This window comes from Amphiura filiformis, chromosome 3 (assembly GCF_039555335.1).
Source record: "Amphiura filiformis chromosome 3, Afil_fr2py, whole genome shotgun sequence".
Taxonomy (NCBI): domain Eukaryota; kingdom Metazoa; phylum Echinodermata; class Ophiuroidea; order Amphilepidida; family Amphiuridae; genus Amphiura; species Amphiura filiformis.
In genome coordinates this window covers 59,909,396-59,927,828 of record NC_092630.1, presented here as the reverse complement: position 1 = coordinate 59,927,828, position 18,433 = coordinate 59,909,396, and the positions used below count along the sequence as shown (strand labels likewise).

Here is an 18,433-nt window from a genome sequence, read left to right as displayed (position 1 = left end):
AAACATAATTTTTTTGGTTAAAATATGTCAATATTTTCTAAACTACTTACTTAGACAATATGATTTACATTTACACAGCCACTGAGTCAGAGTTGGTATTTTTTCCTGCGTGCTCTCTTCAAGTGTGTAACTGCTTTAGTAGTCAATGCTGTCGTCACTCCTGTCTTTCTTGCCATCATCTTTCCTGTTGTAGTTGGCTACATTCTTCTACAAAGATTCTTTCTAGCAACATCAAGGTAATCAAGATAAGGAGGTCTTATATTTTCATCTCCATTTAGACAAATAGACAAAAAGCTAGCAAAAGCTCACCTTTGAGTCATAAAATAGAATTCATTATCAGTTAACAATTATTATCACACTCTATATTAGTACACCATTTTGATTCATTTTAGAGATCTGTTCCTCTCATTTTTTAATATTAATTTTCTATAAATTAAAATCTAAAATCTACATTAATTCCTGTCCATCTTTTCATGGGAGATTAATTACCTGATATGCTTAAGGGATCTAGAATGAGCGTTTATTGCGTTTCGACAGTATTTTTTGTGGGACATGAGAGCACCTCAGACCTATCGAATTGCATTCTGAATACGAAGCATGTCTTTCTGATATTAAATAATTTTCATTTTTTTAAATCACAATATAATACAAATTTTATGACAAATTATAAAAATTTGATATTTTTCAAATTTTGATATATAACAGTCCTCGAAGTAAATTATATAAATCTAATGATATATTCTTAAAGTGTATGTAGCTGGAAGGAAAAGCCGACGGTCAATTGAAAATTTTGACCTTTCATATTGAAGATATGGATTTTATTCCCAAAAAGACCTAATTTTTTTTGGTGTTTTTGGAAAAAAATCCATATATTCAATCTGAAAGGTCAAAATTTTCAATTGATCGTCGGCTTTTCATCCCACCTACATACACTTTAAGTATAAATCATCAAATTTATAAAGTTTACTTAGAGTACTGTTAAATATCAAAAATATCAATTTTTAATGATTTGCCCTAAAATGTGTATTAAATTGCGAATTTCAAAAATTCTAAATTATTTGATATCAGAAGGACATTCTTCGTATACAGAATGCAATTCGATATGTCTGATGTGCTCTAATGTCCCAAAATAAATACTGTCCAAACGTTCTTACCCCAGCCCTTAATAAAATGTCATTTTGTACACAAATGCACTAGGAAAGAATATAACATGCTCTTATACAAAACAAAATCAATTTTCCATGGTCTACAGGATTTGCCCATCTTTTGAGAATTACCCTTTTGGTTATGCTAATAGCCTTCCGAATGTACATAGTAAAGGCAGCACTTTACACACATCATCTCGGTGTTAAAATTGCCCCCAAAATAACTATATACTATTGTGTAATGGCACACAGCTACAATTGGCAAACCACATTTAATGTCAGTTCATAGTTTACTACGCCGCACTTTGCAATTTGTGGTATGTTGCTTTGCTGCATTGCATCCCTACTACAAAATACTGCAGTGTGGTATCGCAATAAAGTTAAATTTATTTCAACTTGAAAATGCGGGGAGTTGCATTGACTTGGGGCAAAAAGTAATAGATATATCTTCAACACAACACATCGCAACGTAAAGTGCAACATGGTATAAACAGACCTTTAGTAGTGACTATCAACAGTGAAATCATAAATGCACTTTTTAACTAGACTTTATACTTTTGGACAAGGATTTGGAATTTAGGTTCTGAATAATGCTCTAGAAACTGAAATTTACCATAATAAAATAATCTTCAGATTCATTTACTATGAGTATTTCTGTTTGGTAAAATTAAAGCGATATTACCCTTTGTTATTTTCAGAGAACTTCAGAGACTAGAAAGCATTACCAGATCTCCGGTGTATGCCAAATTCTCAGAGACATTAGCTGGGCTTTCAACCATTCGTGCATATAGGTAAGAAAAACATAATCTCAGAAGTTGTTTAATTGTAAGAATGACTATTCTTTGGTTCATCTTAAGCTCATTAGTGATGCAAATGCTTTTTGGCGCTTGCACTGCAAGCATGCTTACAACTGCTCATGTGCGATAAACTTTACATGCCCGATTTGCTACTCCGACAAGCGAAATACACACCTACTTCACTACCGATATGGGAATATGGATGGATAAATGTAGATGTAATTGAAGAATTTGAAAAAAAAAAAAAGAACTTGAATAGAATGAATGTAAAAAATAGTAGTGATAAATTCTGTTTTGCTCATGTTATTTAGACTTTGGCCATCATTGATGATGGTGTCTTCAGAATGAATAATGATAGTCTAAATCACAGGTTCCAAAAATCTTTTTATTTTTTGGAACACAGGGGTGTAGATTTCAAATGGAGTCACCCATTCAGGTAACCCCATTTTAAATTCACACTCCTTGTGTGGAAGATTAAGATTGTGTCTTCCATAGGGGGTCAAAGGGGTGTATGGATTTCAAGTTTGCTACCCTTTTTGGGTTGTGATCTAATGGTTGGAAAACTCTGGTCTAAATCTTGCAAGTGAAAGCAGGTAATGAAAGAAAGAAGTTAATCATTCAAAATGCAACATTTTTCTGAGTGGATATTAAAAATGCTATATTAATCTTGTGTACACTGTTATGTTTGATTTTCAGGGATGAAGTTAAATTCCAAAATACAATGCTTGATGCTATTGATGCGAACCTTACAGCATCTATATACAGAGCTACAGCAACACAGTGGCTTGCAGTAAGACTGGTAAGATATTCAGATATGCCTTTGAGGTCTTTTAAATGATCATCTATGTTGCCATGTTATTTTTCAATTTGCAGTATAGTGTGCCTCTATCCATTGACAGTCCCATTCACTCAACACAATGGATGAACCAATGTTTCAAAAATGTGGACAAACATGGCTTGAAAATAGCGAACATTTTGTCAAAAGTTAACTTTTAGTATATCATGTCTGTCCATTTTGTTTCATAACCACTAAATGATTGATTCATTAATTGACACTCTGTTTTCCTGATTTCTTGTTTGCAGGACTTCATTGGTGCTATCATGGTATTATTAGCTGGTCTCACATCTCTGACTGTAGCTATATTAGGGGACCTAGAACCTAGCTGGGTGGGCCTGGCTATTGCATATGCACTTTCAGTAAGTACCATTTAAAGCCACAGGATTATCAATTTCTTGATTTTGACCTCAGGAATAGATTACAGAATCTGAAGTACACCAATTTGGTAGCCTATTTAGAAAACTTTCACCTATCATACCATAACTCAAAAATAGCTCCTGTGATTTCTGGGCAATTGACCTTGTCTGTAAATCCATAATTCCTTGAGGTTAGGCCCAAGATGTTGTCATTTGATGTCACATCAACTTGCAATGCGCAGTAACGATGTTCGCTAAACGATGTGCGCATCAACATGACGTCAATCGTGGGATTTACCTAAATGGTCAATTTCTGAGAAACGTCTGAGCTTGAGCAGAAAACATAAATTTTTGCCTTTTTACTGAATTTTGCTCCAAAAAAAAGTAAGACCAGGAGCATCCTCATGTTTGCATGTCACTCTGCTACATTTTCTGTCATTTTCAGAGTGTGCACTGGGTAAATATGGAAGTAGGCTTCTGATTGGACGATTCAATCGTCTGACTATCATAACAACAGGCGCAGGTAATCTGATTGGTTGATTACGCGTCAAAACGTTGATTGGTTCAATCAAAGCTCCGCGTATGTCGCTCATTAAATGGGCGCTTGCGTCAATCTGAATAAGGGACTGCTGTTCTTCTCTGAAACCGAGTGTAGTCGATCTGTTTCAGATAGAATACAGTATGTTGATTTTGTCATTTTGTTATTTCTTTAGGCTGGTATGTTCTTGAATTACCTCATCAGACATTCTACTATGGTGGAGATGGAAATGAATGCCGTAGAAAGAGTTATACACTACATCCATATACCAACAGAAGATTATCAAGGTATCTAGATTGTCGCAAAATATCTTTAATATATAATTTGTAATTGTTCTTTACTCATGGAACAAGTAAGCAGAAAATGCAAATTTTGTGTTTAAATGGCAAATCCGAGATTATACATAGTGTATGACTTGAATTTGTTTGTGCAGTTGAATTCGGATCCATGCTTTTATAAAGAGGGCATTAGGAAAGCTGTAGCATTATCAGAAGGTGATATGTCAATAATGAGCATATTTGACATAAATAACAATTTAATGAATTGATAGACCACTTGACATGTGACGTCATTGCCCAGCAGTATGCGCGCGAATTATGGCAATTTCCATTGTTCTTTGCTCTGCAGTGTGTGTACATACGCATTGTAGTTTGCTCAGGGCACATGCATTGTAAATCACCCACCACATTTCATATAGTACAAGAAAGTCAATTGAACAGTGTAGTATTTTGTTCAAGCATATTGATAGACCAGTCCCTCGCCTTTGTTGATAAACAATGATGTCAAGTGGTCTATATAAACATGGCTTTTCAAGAGCCCACTTGCCAGGTCTCACTTTGTACCATTCATAAGCCTAAATATTATGAACAGCAAAATCATTGGATTGTTTCCAGTTTGCTTAATTAATGATAATTTTTATCATATCAAGGGGAGAAGCTTTTTAGTTTAATCATCAACTTCACAAATCCATAGGAAGTATAAAAGCATGAAAGTTGTAAGCATCCAATACCATTCGTCGTTTTGGTTCATATTTCGTGACACTTCTTTCTCGTAACTCTCTCCTGACAGGTGTAAATAATCCTGCTCCAACATGGCCACAAGAGGGCAGCATTTCACTAGATAAAGTAAGCGCTCGCTATGCAACTGATTTAGACCAAGTTCTACATGAAGTCTCTGTACATATACAAGCAGGACAAAAGGTAAATCTTACCTATTATTATACCATTTTCACCCTGATGTGGCAGCGATGTCAGTGCACATTTCATTAGGTGCACATATCTAGTGTTCGTTCAAAGCACTGGCATTGAACCCTGGCCACAGCGGTGAGAAGCGAGTGAGAAGACCACTACACTAACCCACCCTCCATAATATTGTAAATGTACCCATAATTATTTGCAAGCTTCTAGCTAATTGGAATGCTTGTTCATAAAAATGTGGGTAAGTATGGTCTGGTGCCATATTCCATTAATATGAAGGAAGATATTGATCTGAATTTTACGAGGACAAGCAGTGAGCAACCATTATCTTTGAGTGAATAAGAATTTTATTATACGGTTAATGTACGATTTTTAGCTGCGGGTAGCAGCTCTATAAGTCACCATGTCTCTCCGTCCGTCCGTCCGTCCATCCGTCCGTTAGTCCGTTAGTAACAAACGCTAAAAGATGCTGTTACGTCAACATCGTTTGTCGCATGGCTATGGTACTTGGTGAGGGGGGAGGGACTATACCGGCCCCAGAAGGGAAAAGAGTTTCGTCCGAAATATGCTAATTAGGTCATTAAAGGGGCATTACGATTTTCAACAATTTCTAAAAAATGCTGTTACGTCAACATCGTTTGTCGCATGGCTATCTTACTTGGTGAGGGGAAGGCAGGTACCGGCCCCATGCTGGAAAAGAGTTTCGTCCCGAAATATGCTAATTAGGTCATTAAAGGGGCATTACACGATTTTCAACAATTTCTAAAAAATGCTGTTACGTCAACATCGTTTGTCGCATGGCTATGGTACTACTTGGTGAGGGAAATGGCCTATAGGGCAATTAAGGGAAATTTGGGAAAAGTGGGGCACATGAGGGAAATTGGGGGAATGGGGAAATTAAGGGCAATTTTGGGGAATTGAGGGAAATTCAGGTGAGTTAATTGATTTTGTGGGCAATTAAGGAAATTGAGGGGAATTGGGGGAAATTGAGGGGAATTAAGGAAATTTGGGGAAATTGAGGAGAATTAAGGAAATTGAGGAAATTCAGGTGAATTAAGGAAATTTGGGAAAATAGAGGAATTTAAGGAAATTTGGGAAAAGAAGGGAAATTGAGGAGAATTGGGAACATTGAGGAAGTTAAGGAAATTGAAGAGAATTAAGGGAAATTTGGGAAAATAGAGGGCAGTTAAGAGAAATTTGGGAAAAAGGGGAAATTGAGGGGAAATTGGGAACATTGAGGGAAGTTAAGGGAAATTGAAGAGAATTAAGGGAAATACTGGTGAATTAAGGAAATTGACAAGAATTAAGGATTTAACACTTGATGTCAAGCCGCTTTTTCCCGAAAATCGTGTGGACATCAAAAGTGTCCAAATCGGTTTCGAACACTTTCGATGTCAAGACGCTTTTTCCGAAAATCGTTTGGACATCAAAAGTGTCCGAAATCGGTTTCGAACACTTTTGATGTCAAGACGCTTTTTTCACGAAAATCGTTTGGACATCAAAAGTGTCCGAAATCGGTTTCGAACACTTTTGATGTCAAGACGCTTTTTCCCGAAAATCGTTTGGACATCAAAAGTGTCGAAATCGGTTTCGAACACTTTTGATGTCAAGACGCTTTTTTCCCGAAAATGGTTTGGACATCAAAAGTGTCTGAAATCGGTTTCGAACACTTTTGATGAACCTGCTTCAAAGACACCAACACTGCAAAATTGAATTCCTTGTCCCGCAGCGACCGCTACGGATCCGACGGTACTTGTTTTAACGTTGAGTAGCCTAGTTGTTTGCTTCTGAGGTGCGCATCAATTGAAGCATGTCCAGCTAAAATCACCACCCACAGCAAAGTTCAGTTCACCAATTAAACAGTTGTATACAAATTTTAAGCACATTTTTAAACCATTTTTATCAGCCGTTTAAACATTAATTTTTCAATTCCAGATTGGTATTTGTGGTCGGACTGGCAGCGGTAAATCTTCACTTGCTCTAGCACTCTTTAGATTAATACAAATCAATAAAGGTGAGACACTTTGATAATAAGCAAAAAGTGAGGAGAAAAAACAATAAAATACACAAAAATTGGATTTTAAAAGGTTCATCACTTTACAACCAAGTATTCAAGAGACATGGGGATTCAACATTAGTAAGTGTTTGTACACACATTAACAAGTTAGTAATGGTAGTAATTATGGTAACTCAATTGTCAAAACTGCCTCCCTTGGTCCCATGGACCAGATCGTACCACATTTGAAATTAATCTTCATTCTTTTAGTCATAATTTATCCTTAAATATATATTTCCAAGGTGTCAAGTCTCCCTTGCCACCCCTAGTTATGCTTCCTGAACAATATATATAAGGGTACACGATAACTGAAAAAGATAAAACAAGTTTAGTTTCCATTTTGTGTTTCTGAACAAGCACCTGCATAAGGTAAAAACAAATTAAATAAATGAGAAAATCAGGAGGGTCAGTCAATCGGTAAATTTAAAAAGAAATATTCTTTTTGGAAATTTGAACATTCCTATATATAACAATGCTGCATCTTTGGCCAAGTGACAATTGGCAAGTTAACTACTGTGTACCATTGGATTGAGGTTTGAAGAGAATTCTTTCAATGAAACATTTTTAATTTGCAGCAGAAATCAGTGAAATGACAACAACAACAAAAAAAGGGAAAAAGCTAACTACCGTTCTGATTTACGTTGTAGGTAAAATTACAGTAGATGGAATAGATCTAACTAGTGTACCATTATCAACATTGAGACACAGATTGTCTATCATACCACAAGATCCTATGCTTTTTACAGGGACTATTAGGTAAGTACATGTTGGACTAGTGACTGAGAGAGGATTTTGCTCTTAAAATTATTAATGTATTTTCTGTAAGCTCTGATAAGGTAGTTGCAGCTGCTGCTTTGCATATACTGGGCTCAAGCAGCCATTGTAATATTAAGTGTTCAGATGTAAAAGGTGAAACCTGCAGAACTATACTGTTTCTCATCTTAAGTTGAGAGTAACGCATGTTGGATTTTGGTATGGCAGACTCGAATCGGTGTGTTTGCGTGGTCGCTCTTCTACACATGTATATACGCCCTGTCGGATTATGTTAGAGTGCGATTTGACTCTGCCACTACGAAATCCAACGTGACGTTAAGTGTCAACTTGAGACAAGACACAGTATAGTATTTGTATTTGTTGTTTTTGGTGTTGTTTGGTGTTGGTGGTGGTGGTGGGGTGATGTTTTTCTTTGGAGGGGACTAGAGGAGGCTCAATACAAGACAGCAAAGTGAATTTCAAAGGAGGATTTCCTGATGATATGTGTGAAGTGTAGAAGGAACGCTTAAAGCCATATTGTAACATTTTCTGAGGAAGACGTCCTTAACGTTTTTCAAAATTCAGATTTTTACACTATTGTAATGTATTTTAGTAAACTAACATACTCTGAAAAAATCAAGTATTTGGGTGTTGTAATTGTGACAAAATTTGAGACTTTGAATAAAAAGTCATAACACATCAAAAGGATGGAACAGACTCACAATTGAATACATGAATTCAAAACCCACCCAAGTCCATGGGAAGTGATTTTGAGAAAAAAACCTGTGTATCATTTTAATTCCTTCAGTTAGATTTACCTGGTCAATATAGTAAGTTTTACGTGCAAATGAGTGGGTTAAACTGTATTAGGTATGACGATTAGCATTTCAGGGACTTCGTGGGGGTTCATTTTAAATGCTGGACTTGGGTGGTTTTTTGAATCATATACAAAGACAACAATGTTGGAATGAGATTACCACTAGTAAGATAATACAAAATAAAGCACACAGGTATGTATAATGTTGATAAGCATACTGCCATGTAATATAAACCACACACTTTCCTTGATTAATCCCATTTTTTTTCAAAAGTCACTCTCCAGCAATGAATGTGTTACAAGTGGACTTTTATACATACTGGATTTCAATCAAAGTGTTACAAGACTCAAATCCTGGACTTGGGTGGTTCTTTCATACATGCTATTTTTCACATGCTCAATAGACACAGAGGATGAATTTGAGTTGTTCTTTCATACATATGACAGGCCTATGTATAGCAACAATTTCCCATGCTTAACTCAATTTGGCCAAAGTATGGACTTGGGTGGGTTTTGTATTCATATATTCAATTGACAAAGTGACATATATTGGCATCATACGCGCTGGTATACAAATATTAACTGTCTATGAGTGTAATAGTGAAATATAATCACGAGGTGAAAGATGGATTGTTCCATTCCACGAGCCGGGCAGTGGAATGGAATGGAACAACATCTTTCACCAGTGATTATATTTCACCATTATACTAATTTAAGACAGTTAATATTTGTTTTATATCACTCATGCATAAATTCTATTACTAAAATACTATTTAAGGTAGGAAATACATTTATTCATCAACATAACACCATGTTTGGCGGTGATATACTTCACATTTTGGGGTCCACCCCATAACTAAATCGGCGAAGTCCAAGAGTCAGCGCGACGGCTTGGCGAGGCGCACACTGCAGAGCACTATGATGGTAAAGACTATCACACGGAGTGGGTGATGGTAAAAATGGCAAATGGTAATCAACCAATGAACTGTCTAGAATTTATGTATGAGTGATATAATAATAAATGGTGAATTGTTTTGTTTTGCCTTATCTGTTCAGTTCAAAATTAAAAGGGGGCATATCCGACAGTAAAAACTAACATTTTGTGGAAAAGAAAATACAAATCTATTTTTTATGGAATTGTTACATCATAGCTTTAATTTTCACTGGTAGTATTTAGTTAAGAGTGTTTTCTTTTTTCCTTTTACACAAATTTATTTTTACCATCCAGGGTAAGTTTTTGACAGCAAATTTACAGTGAAATAAGTTTCTGAAGATCTATCTTTATTAACCAAATAAAGCGGTGTGTCTGTGTGTGTTAGTTGTTATTGTTACCTTGTCTAACATGATTGATTTGTACCATTTTCATGTTACTAGATTTAATTTGGACCCAGAAGGGAGCTGCAATGATGAAGAATTATGGAAATCACTGGAGATAGCTCAACTTAAGACTCTTGTATCAAATTTGGAACAAGGATTAGGTATTCAACATCATCTTTGTATATTTCTCTCTCATGTTCAGCAACAAACAACATAGACTAGAGATTAATTGTGGTGTAGGTTTTTGTACTATGTGCATGTATCAATCATTATGTTGAAGTAATAAGTAGTGTTTCATTTCTTATTACGCGAGTCAGTAAAGTCTAAACTTACGCTCATGTTAATTTACATAGCATGTGCTAGTCACGCATTATGCAACCAGCGTAAGTGCCAGCGCCCAACAGCATGCACGCTTTTCTATATCAATACATGATGTTATGAGTCTCATTTTTGTCTCCAATTATAAGCCGCTTTAATCTTTAAAGATATCCATTTGGAGCAAGGAAAAAAAGGATAAATGCAAGAATATCATACAGTGATTTCATGCTTTCCACATTTATATATTGATGGTTTGTGTTTCAACACTTGTACGTAAGACAGATGCCAATAATTATGGTTTAGCCTATGGCAACAAATGGCACAAGGTTAAAATTATTCAATTTGTAGTAATGATAATTGTACCATACCTGGTGATTTTACTGCCTAGTACCACTCTGTCTGGAGTGGAGTCAAAACCCATGTACCACTCCCATGTACCACTCCAGACATAACGAGTCACATGGGAGATTACTTGTCCCACCCTCTAGTATAAACTTCAAAAATAAACAGACCCACCCAAAGAGTGGTCCTACTCCAGACATAACATGTGACATGGTAGACTACTAATGTACCATCCTCATATTCCAGGTGTGCCCAGAGAATGGTCTTTTTACAAGGGTTCCATGTGGGTGTATACTAGTAGGCATATCACCTCAAAAATAATCGCAGCAGAAACACATTATTTAATGTTCCTACATTATTGAGCTTTATTAAAGCATCAAAAATCAAAAAACAGAATTGAAATCGGTCAATGCATTGTGACGTAGTGTCAATTTAAAGATGCTCGTAGATGGAATGAAATCCTGCCACAAATGGCTGTAATGACAAAATTGGCACATTTCGAGATTTTGAAGGTATATTTGGACGCTTGCTTGAAAAAGCAGCGTTAATATAAATATCACATGTTAAATGCCTATCTTTCCTGACTTCGTTACAGAAAACAAAATTAAAAAATCTATCATTGAATAATTATAATAAATTAACCAAATATACTATTTTAGCAATTTTGGCCAATCTGCAGACAAATTAAATCTCAAAAAATGACTAAGTTCAGCTAATTAATATGCAAAATTGATGCCAATAGAAAACCGTACATGATATAAAGGTGCGGTTTTTTTGCACACATATGTATGCAAAATTCTTTCAATTGATAACAAAAAATACACAAAAAGTAATTAATTATGCAAATTAGGTAATTACAGCTAATTATGTATTTATGATTTTATTATGCAAATTAGGCATGAGTAATTTTTGGTTTTTTTTCAATATTTAATGAACGTCTGTTCATTTATCATACATTTTTTAAGTATGATCCTGTTATGAGGTTGAATAAATGAACTGCAGTTAATTATTTAAAAACAATACAAAAAATAAAAAGTTTGACATTTTGACGGTGTCTGGAATATAATTTTAATTTTTACTGTAAACATGGTATGTGTTACCATTACTCAAAGCCAAGTCCGAAAAGTAAAAATTAAAATTCAGTTGCAATGAGACTTTAAATTAACATTTTGTCATCTGGATTAACATGGGAGGACAATCAGTAAAAGCAATAGCCATTTTACTGTACCGCGTATACAAAAATAGTATGGCCTTGGACACACACAATGGCTTAGTGCTATTGTGGTTTGGAAAATTACTCCCTAAAAATATCATTGATTAATGTTTTGCTTCAACTAGTTTTAGGGAAGTGTTTCATTCGTTGTCGACGGAATTAATTTACATGCTAAGAAAGATTAGTATTTCAGCTAAATGGTGGTAGTTCCTTTACTTCAATAGGCCTATATTTACTGATTTATGAGCGATCTTCAAAAATCCATAAAACAGTCAGTAACTCTTTAAACAAAACAATTTTTAATTTTAAGGACCCGATGTTAGCCTCGGAAAGGCTTCACACACCATATATTAAAAATTTAAACAATTTGGATAAATGAAGCATATGAAGAAATTCATTTAATGACATGGATGTTTTCTAAAATTGGCCAAATTTGAAGCGCGCCCTTTTCAATTCACTGTTATGCTTGCATGCACAGTGTAGCAGAATTATTGTGCAGCCACTGTGACATACCTAATACTAGTACTTTTAGGACACAACCATGACCTCAGCATGTTTGTAAGCATAGATTGCCTCATTTCAAATATATAGTTTTAGTTTTGGTTTTGGTTTTGGTCACGTGGTTTCCTATTGTCCTGCCTAACCACTTGAATCATAAGATATCGAACTCATTGTTTCTACCTTTTGTTTAAAACCGAACATTTGTGTCAGTCAGTTTAGGTTTTGGTTTCAGTTTCTTATAAGTGGTGTGGATCGTAAAATTATTTGATTTGAAGTTACCTACTCTAAGTATACAAAAGAAATGGTTAAATTTCGCAGTGCAATATTCACGAGCAGAGAAGTCGAACAAAGCAGTCTACATTTGAAAGCATTGATTTAGTTTGAAAGCATTGACTTGAGACTACGAATTAGCCTAAGCTGATTTCATTGTGAAAATATATAGACCATCGAAATATTTCCACAGACATTACAGTAGGCACTTGACAGATTATGACTTCAGTGTTATAAACACTATTATACACAACTCTATTTATGTGCATGTCGCATGACGGAAGATCAATATCATAGAAAGCTGGTTTAAACTAACTTTTATTCAATTTATTTATTGGAGAATAGAGAGAGAGAGAGAGAGATAGAAGAGATCGCCAGGGAAAGAGGGTATGTGTGTGTGAGGGGAAGGGGGTAAGGGTAAGGGAGAAAGAGAAACAGAGGGGAGAGAGCATTGGAAGTGGGAAGGGAAGGAGGGGAGAGGGGGCTCAAGAGTGGAGTGGAATAATAGGGAAGAGTCGATATCGAGTGTGGGGAGGGGGAGGGAGGAGGTTATATATAGGTGGCGGAGGGAACATAGGTAAGATGTATGGGTTGTGCTTTCCGGGAATAATCTAATTCATAATCAAATCATCTACATCATCATGCATCGTTTATATTTCAGACAAATAAACAAAACATCCCCACCCCACTACTCAACATATGCACAGGATGTCTATGCATAACTTATCAAGCGAATCTCGGAACTCGGGTGTAATTTTATGGTGTCATGGAAGTGTGCCACATACGGCAGAGAGCATCAAAAGTCGTCGCGTTGATAGATATCGATAATGAAAATGTTAGCACAATAGGCTATTATATACGTATGGTTATAGGCCATTATACTTTTGATTATATATACCCTCTTGTGTCCTCCCAGCACAATAGTGTTATGATTAGTGATGTGGTCGACATGCCTTATGTCGACATAATGTCGATGTCGGCACGTATGCCGACATGTCGACATCAAAAAATCATGTCGACGACAAAAATTTTTTTTTTTTTTTTTTTTAGTTTTCAAAAAATATTTTTTGGCCAGAAAAGCAAGTTATAGGCCCAAACTGACTTGTTATTCAAGGTTGGAAACCAGAGAAATACTGCTACTAAAAAAAAAAAAAAAAAATGCCAATTTTTTTTACAAAGTTGGATGAACTTGTACATTTTGATTACCTTTGCTTCTATTGAACAGTCAGGGACACATTGAATTAGTATGCATTGCTAGCTGTTCAATAGAAACAAAAGTAATTAAAATGTACAACTTTTTTTTTTTTTTTTTTTGGAATTTTTTTTTATGTCGACACACTGTCGACGTCGGTATACGAATTATATCAACATGTCGACAATAAAAAACGGTGCCGACCACATCACTAGTTATGATTGCATACCAGTTCATCTCCACATTTTAATCCCTTGATTTTTGGTTTCTGAACAATAGAGAAACCAAAACTATATATTTGAAATGAGGGATTGTCAACATACAGCATTTAGTGTAATAAATAACAGGTGTTGGCCAGACAGTGGTCTCTTTTTCCATGTATCACTCTGCCTTGGTACAAGTAACTTATTCCACTCGTGGCCTGAAGGCCACTCGTGGAATAACTATTACAAGTTGAATTTTCAAACCTTTTCTTTTGGAACTCGGATATATAACTTGGTTGCTTGTAAAGAGCAGGAGAAGATACATCTAGAGGTGTTTATACAGAAGTGTTGCCAATCACTTCTTAAAACCATATTGTAACATATGCTGAAGAGGATGCCCTCAAGTTGTGTCAAAATTCTTTTTTGTACATGATTGTAAACATTAATGGACTAACATACCCTGCAAAAATAATGCCTTTATGTGCTGGATTTGTGACAAAATCTGATATATTTGATAAAATGATGTGTCACTTAGTTTAAATCATACAATTGAAATATTAGTTGAGGCATATACAATGTTGATAACACTCTATATACGTGGTGTACAGGATGGTCATAACACATCAATAGGACCGTCCTCGGTCACGAGTAGGAGTGACACACAGTGGTGACATCAGCACTGGGATTAAATTGTTCAGCTTACAATTAAAAGGGGGACATATCTAACATTTAGTGGAAAAGAAATACAAATCTATTTTTATGGAAATGTTACAATGACTTTAACAAAATTAACAATGTTCAATGATCCTAAAGAAATACGGATTTAGCATAGATAGTACACATTTCATTTAATTGTAATTTTTGAATCAAAACCAACTGCTTTTGATATTATGTTCCTTGACTTATGGACCATAATCATCTTTAGTAACATTCTCAAAGAATCTGAACATTTATTTGGATGCATTATCATTCATTCATTTCATTTTGCCTACAGATTCAGAAGTAAGTGAAGGAGGTGAAAACTATAGTGTAGGAGAGCGTCAGCTTTTCTGTCTTGCTAGGGCTTTCTTACGCAAAACACAGATTCTTATTATGGATGAAGCAACAGCCTCTATTGATATGGAAACAGTAAGTAAATAAAATTTACAGCATCTATCTTTATTTGTCATATTCCCAGGGCAAATGTTTAAGAGCTTAGTAAATTTTAATGAAGATGATTAAATTTAGAACCATTCAAGCTACTTGAAGATCAGAATTCTTAATTTTATAGAATTTTCATCAAACTAGTCAAAAGAATGTACACTTATGTACAGACGTTTCAATAACTACAGTGGAACTTTCAATTGAATGAACACAACCTGACATAGTGCGACAATTTTTTTGCATAAACTGTGTGATGTACGCCAGGTGTGCCACTGTGCAATGCATAATGTGGAAGTGAATCCAACCATGCCAACACACGCATGATTGGTCAGTATTGTATCCAATGTTGTGCGTTCGCATTGTAGTTTGAAATACAAAAAATACGATCACGATTGGATCGAATGTGTTCATTCAATTCAAATTCCTAGTATACATGTAGCAGTTATCCTTATCAATAAGTCTGAATGGTAATTCAAATGTGTATCTCAGTGGCAGCAGAATTAAGTATAGATGAATTGTGCTGGTATTCAAATATTAAATGTACATGAGTGTCATGGTCAAAATATAATCACAAGGTAAAAGATGGATTTTTCCATTCTGTGAGCCGGAATGGTGAATGGAATAGCACATACATCTTTCTCTGATATTTGTTTTATATCATTCATACATAAACTCTAATACTTTGTAAATAGATTTTTCATCAAACATCATGTTTTGCTGTGATGAACTTGACATTCTGGGGTCCACCTAAATTGGCGTACTATTGCACGGTACTATGATGGTAAAAACTATCATTTAGAGAGGATGATGGGAAAATGATAAATGGCAACAACCAATGAACTGTCTAGAATTATATATGAGGGATATAATACGTAATAGTGAAGTGCATCACAAGCAATTATTTTATATATTATTTATTTGCTTATTTCTTCATTCTTATTCTTTCAGGATGCCATCTTACAGCAAGTTGTAGCCAGTGCCTTTTCTGACAGAACAGTACTAACCATAGCAGTAAGTTGATTTTATCAGTGTTTTGGTTTTGGTTTTGGTCACATGGTTTCCTATTGTCCTGCCTAACCACTTGAATCATAAGATATCGAACTCATTGTTTCTACCTTTTGTTTAAAACCGAACATTTGTGTCAGTCAGTTTCGGTTTTGGTTTCAGTTTCTTATAAGTGGTGTGGATCGTAAAATTATTTGATTTGAAGTTACCTACTCTAAGTATACAAAAGAAATGTTTAAATTTAGCAGTGCAATATTCACGAGCAGAGAAGTCGAACAAAGCAGTCTACATTTGAAAGCATTGATTTAGTTTGAAAGCTTTGACTTGAGACTACGAATTAGCCTAAGCTGATTTCACTGTGAAAATATATAGACCATCGAAATATTTCCACAGACATTACAATAGCCACTTGACAGATTATGACTTCATTGATATCAACACTATTATACACAACTCTATTTATGTGCATGTCGCATGACGGAAGATCAATATCATAGAAAGCTGGTTTAAGCTAACTTTTATTCAATTTATTTATTGGAGAATAGAGAGAGAGAGAGAGATAGAAGAGATCGCCAGGGAAAGAGGGTATGTGTGTGTGTGAGGGGGGAGGGGGTAAGGGAGAAAGAGAAACAGAGGGGAGAGAGCATTGGAAGTGGGAAGGGAAGGAGGGGAGAGGGGGCTCAAGAGTGGAGTGGAATAATAGGGAAGAGTCGATATCGAGTGTGGGGAGGGGGAGGAGGAGGTTATATATAGGTGGCGGAGGAGCGAGGTAAGAGGTATGGGTTGTGCTTTCCGGGGAATAATCTAATTCATAATCAAATCATCTACATCATGCATCGTATATATTTCAGACAAATAAACAAAACACCCCCCCCCCCCACCCCTCAATATATGCACATGATTTCTACATGTAGGCCTAGGTCTCGTATATATCCAACGATGTCTATGCATAACTTATCAAACGAATCTCGGAACTCGGGTGTAATTTTATGATGAAATGGAAGTGTGCCATCTACGGCAAAAGTCGCCCGCATTGATAGATATCGATAATGAAAATGTGAGCACAATAGGCTATTATATACGCATGGTTATAGGCCATTATACTTTTGATTATATATACCCTCTTGTGTCCTCCCAGCACAATAGTGTTATGATTGCATACCAGTTCATCTCCACATTTTAATCCCTTGATTTTTGGTTTCTGAACAATAGAGAAACCAAAACTATATATTTGAAATGAGGGAATGTCATATTGAGTCAGTGGTAAACTTTGTGTCTTTGTTGTGGCCTGGAGATTTGTTGAAGAAACATTTAAACTATCCCAAAGTAGTGTGTGGGGGAATTTCAGTGCCCGGGAAATTTGAATATCGCATGGTGAGAGACGGCTGTTTTTATTTGTTTTGAAGGTCAATATAAGTTTGTTTACTTTTAAATAAAGCCATGTGATTCGTGCTTGATAATTATTATTCTAACATATAAGGCATAATGTTGTGATTGCCTGAGTGTTCCTTTAAAGACAACAAACATCTACTTATAATTTTCTTCTGTACCAGGAACTGAAATACTGCATTAGTAGTGCCAGTACCAAGTATATTTTAAAAACTGAGATTTTGGACAATCATTTCGGCTGATATATAACTTTGGTTAAAGATGGCTAGAAAGATCCAACAATAATTTATTTTTTTGCGAGACAAACAACTTGCTTTGTCTGCATCACTACATATCAATGAAACCAAAATGGAATATCTTATAACCACTAATATAAGTGATAACTTGTGCTAATTCTAAACCTTTATGCCCACTTTTACAGCACCGTGTATCATCCATACTCAACAGCGATATGATCTTGGTTCTACAAGATGGCCATGTGGTGGAATACGACACACCAAGCAATCTACTAGCCAATGAAGATAGTGTGTTTGCATCATTTGTAAAAACAAACCACTAATATTCATTAAAAAAAGAGAAGTTTATATAAAGTGTGATGACATGTGCACTAACAACTGTTTTATCAACATTTTGATATCTTAAATGGATCGGATAGTGACATTTGCACAGTATGTTTTGTGGGATCTGTGAGTGCATCAGACACACCAAATTGCATTCCAAATTCGAGGAATGCCCTGATGATATCAAATACTGTGCAAATCGTCGGCCGTATCACATACTGACGTATTCGACATTTTAAACATTTTTGAGAAAATTTGTATATTAGTTTGTTATGTTCTAATCTATATATTCACCAAAACCATGCCTCAAAGTGGCTTAAATAGTAAGATATTAATTAATTTAATTATGTCGTATTTACAAAACATTGAATTGTCCGCATCACATAACGACGTATTTGCCGATCACCTATACTGCGAGCTACTGCGCAAGCCCAGTATATCGTATCTGCAATTTGAAGAATTTGCCGTTTCACATAGGCCTACT

The 18,433-nt window shown here is 35.4% G+C and overlaps 1 protein-coding gene across 1 annotated transcript in view; it reads left to right on the top strand.

Annotated features, from left to right (window-relative positions):
* Nucleotides 1-18,176, top strand: part of LOC140148849 (ATP-binding cassette sub-family C member 9-like) — a 49,023-nt gene extending 30,847 nt beyond the window's left edge. The window contains exons 21-32 of the mRNA XM_072170935.1: nucleotides 79-236; nucleotides 1,844-1,936; nucleotides 2,639-2,741; nucleotides 3,026-3,139; nucleotides 3,850-3,961; nucleotides 4,743-4,873; nucleotides 6,806-6,884; nucleotides 7,574-7,682; nucleotides 9,871-9,974; nucleotides 14,847-14,980; nucleotides 15,944-16,006; nucleotides 17,811-18,176. Of these exons, the coding sequence (XP_072027036.1) occupies nucleotides 79-236; nucleotides 1,844-1,936; nucleotides 2,639-2,741; nucleotides 3,026-3,139; nucleotides 3,850-3,961; nucleotides 4,743-4,873; nucleotides 6,806-6,884; nucleotides 7,574-7,682; nucleotides 9,871-9,974; nucleotides 14,847-14,980; nucleotides 15,944-16,006; nucleotides 17,811-17,948 (1,338 nt within the window). The 3' untranslated portion in view covers nucleotides 17,949-18,176. The remainder of the gene's footprint in view (nucleotides 1-78; nucleotides 237-1,843; nucleotides 1,937-2,638; nucleotides 2,742-3,025; nucleotides 3,140-3,849; nucleotides 3,962-4,742; nucleotides 4,874-6,805; nucleotides 6,885-7,573; nucleotides 7,683-9,870; nucleotides 9,975-14,846; nucleotides 14,981-15,943; nucleotides 16,007-17,810) is intronic.
* The last annotated feature ends 257 nt before the right edge of the window (nucleotides 18,177-18,433 follow it).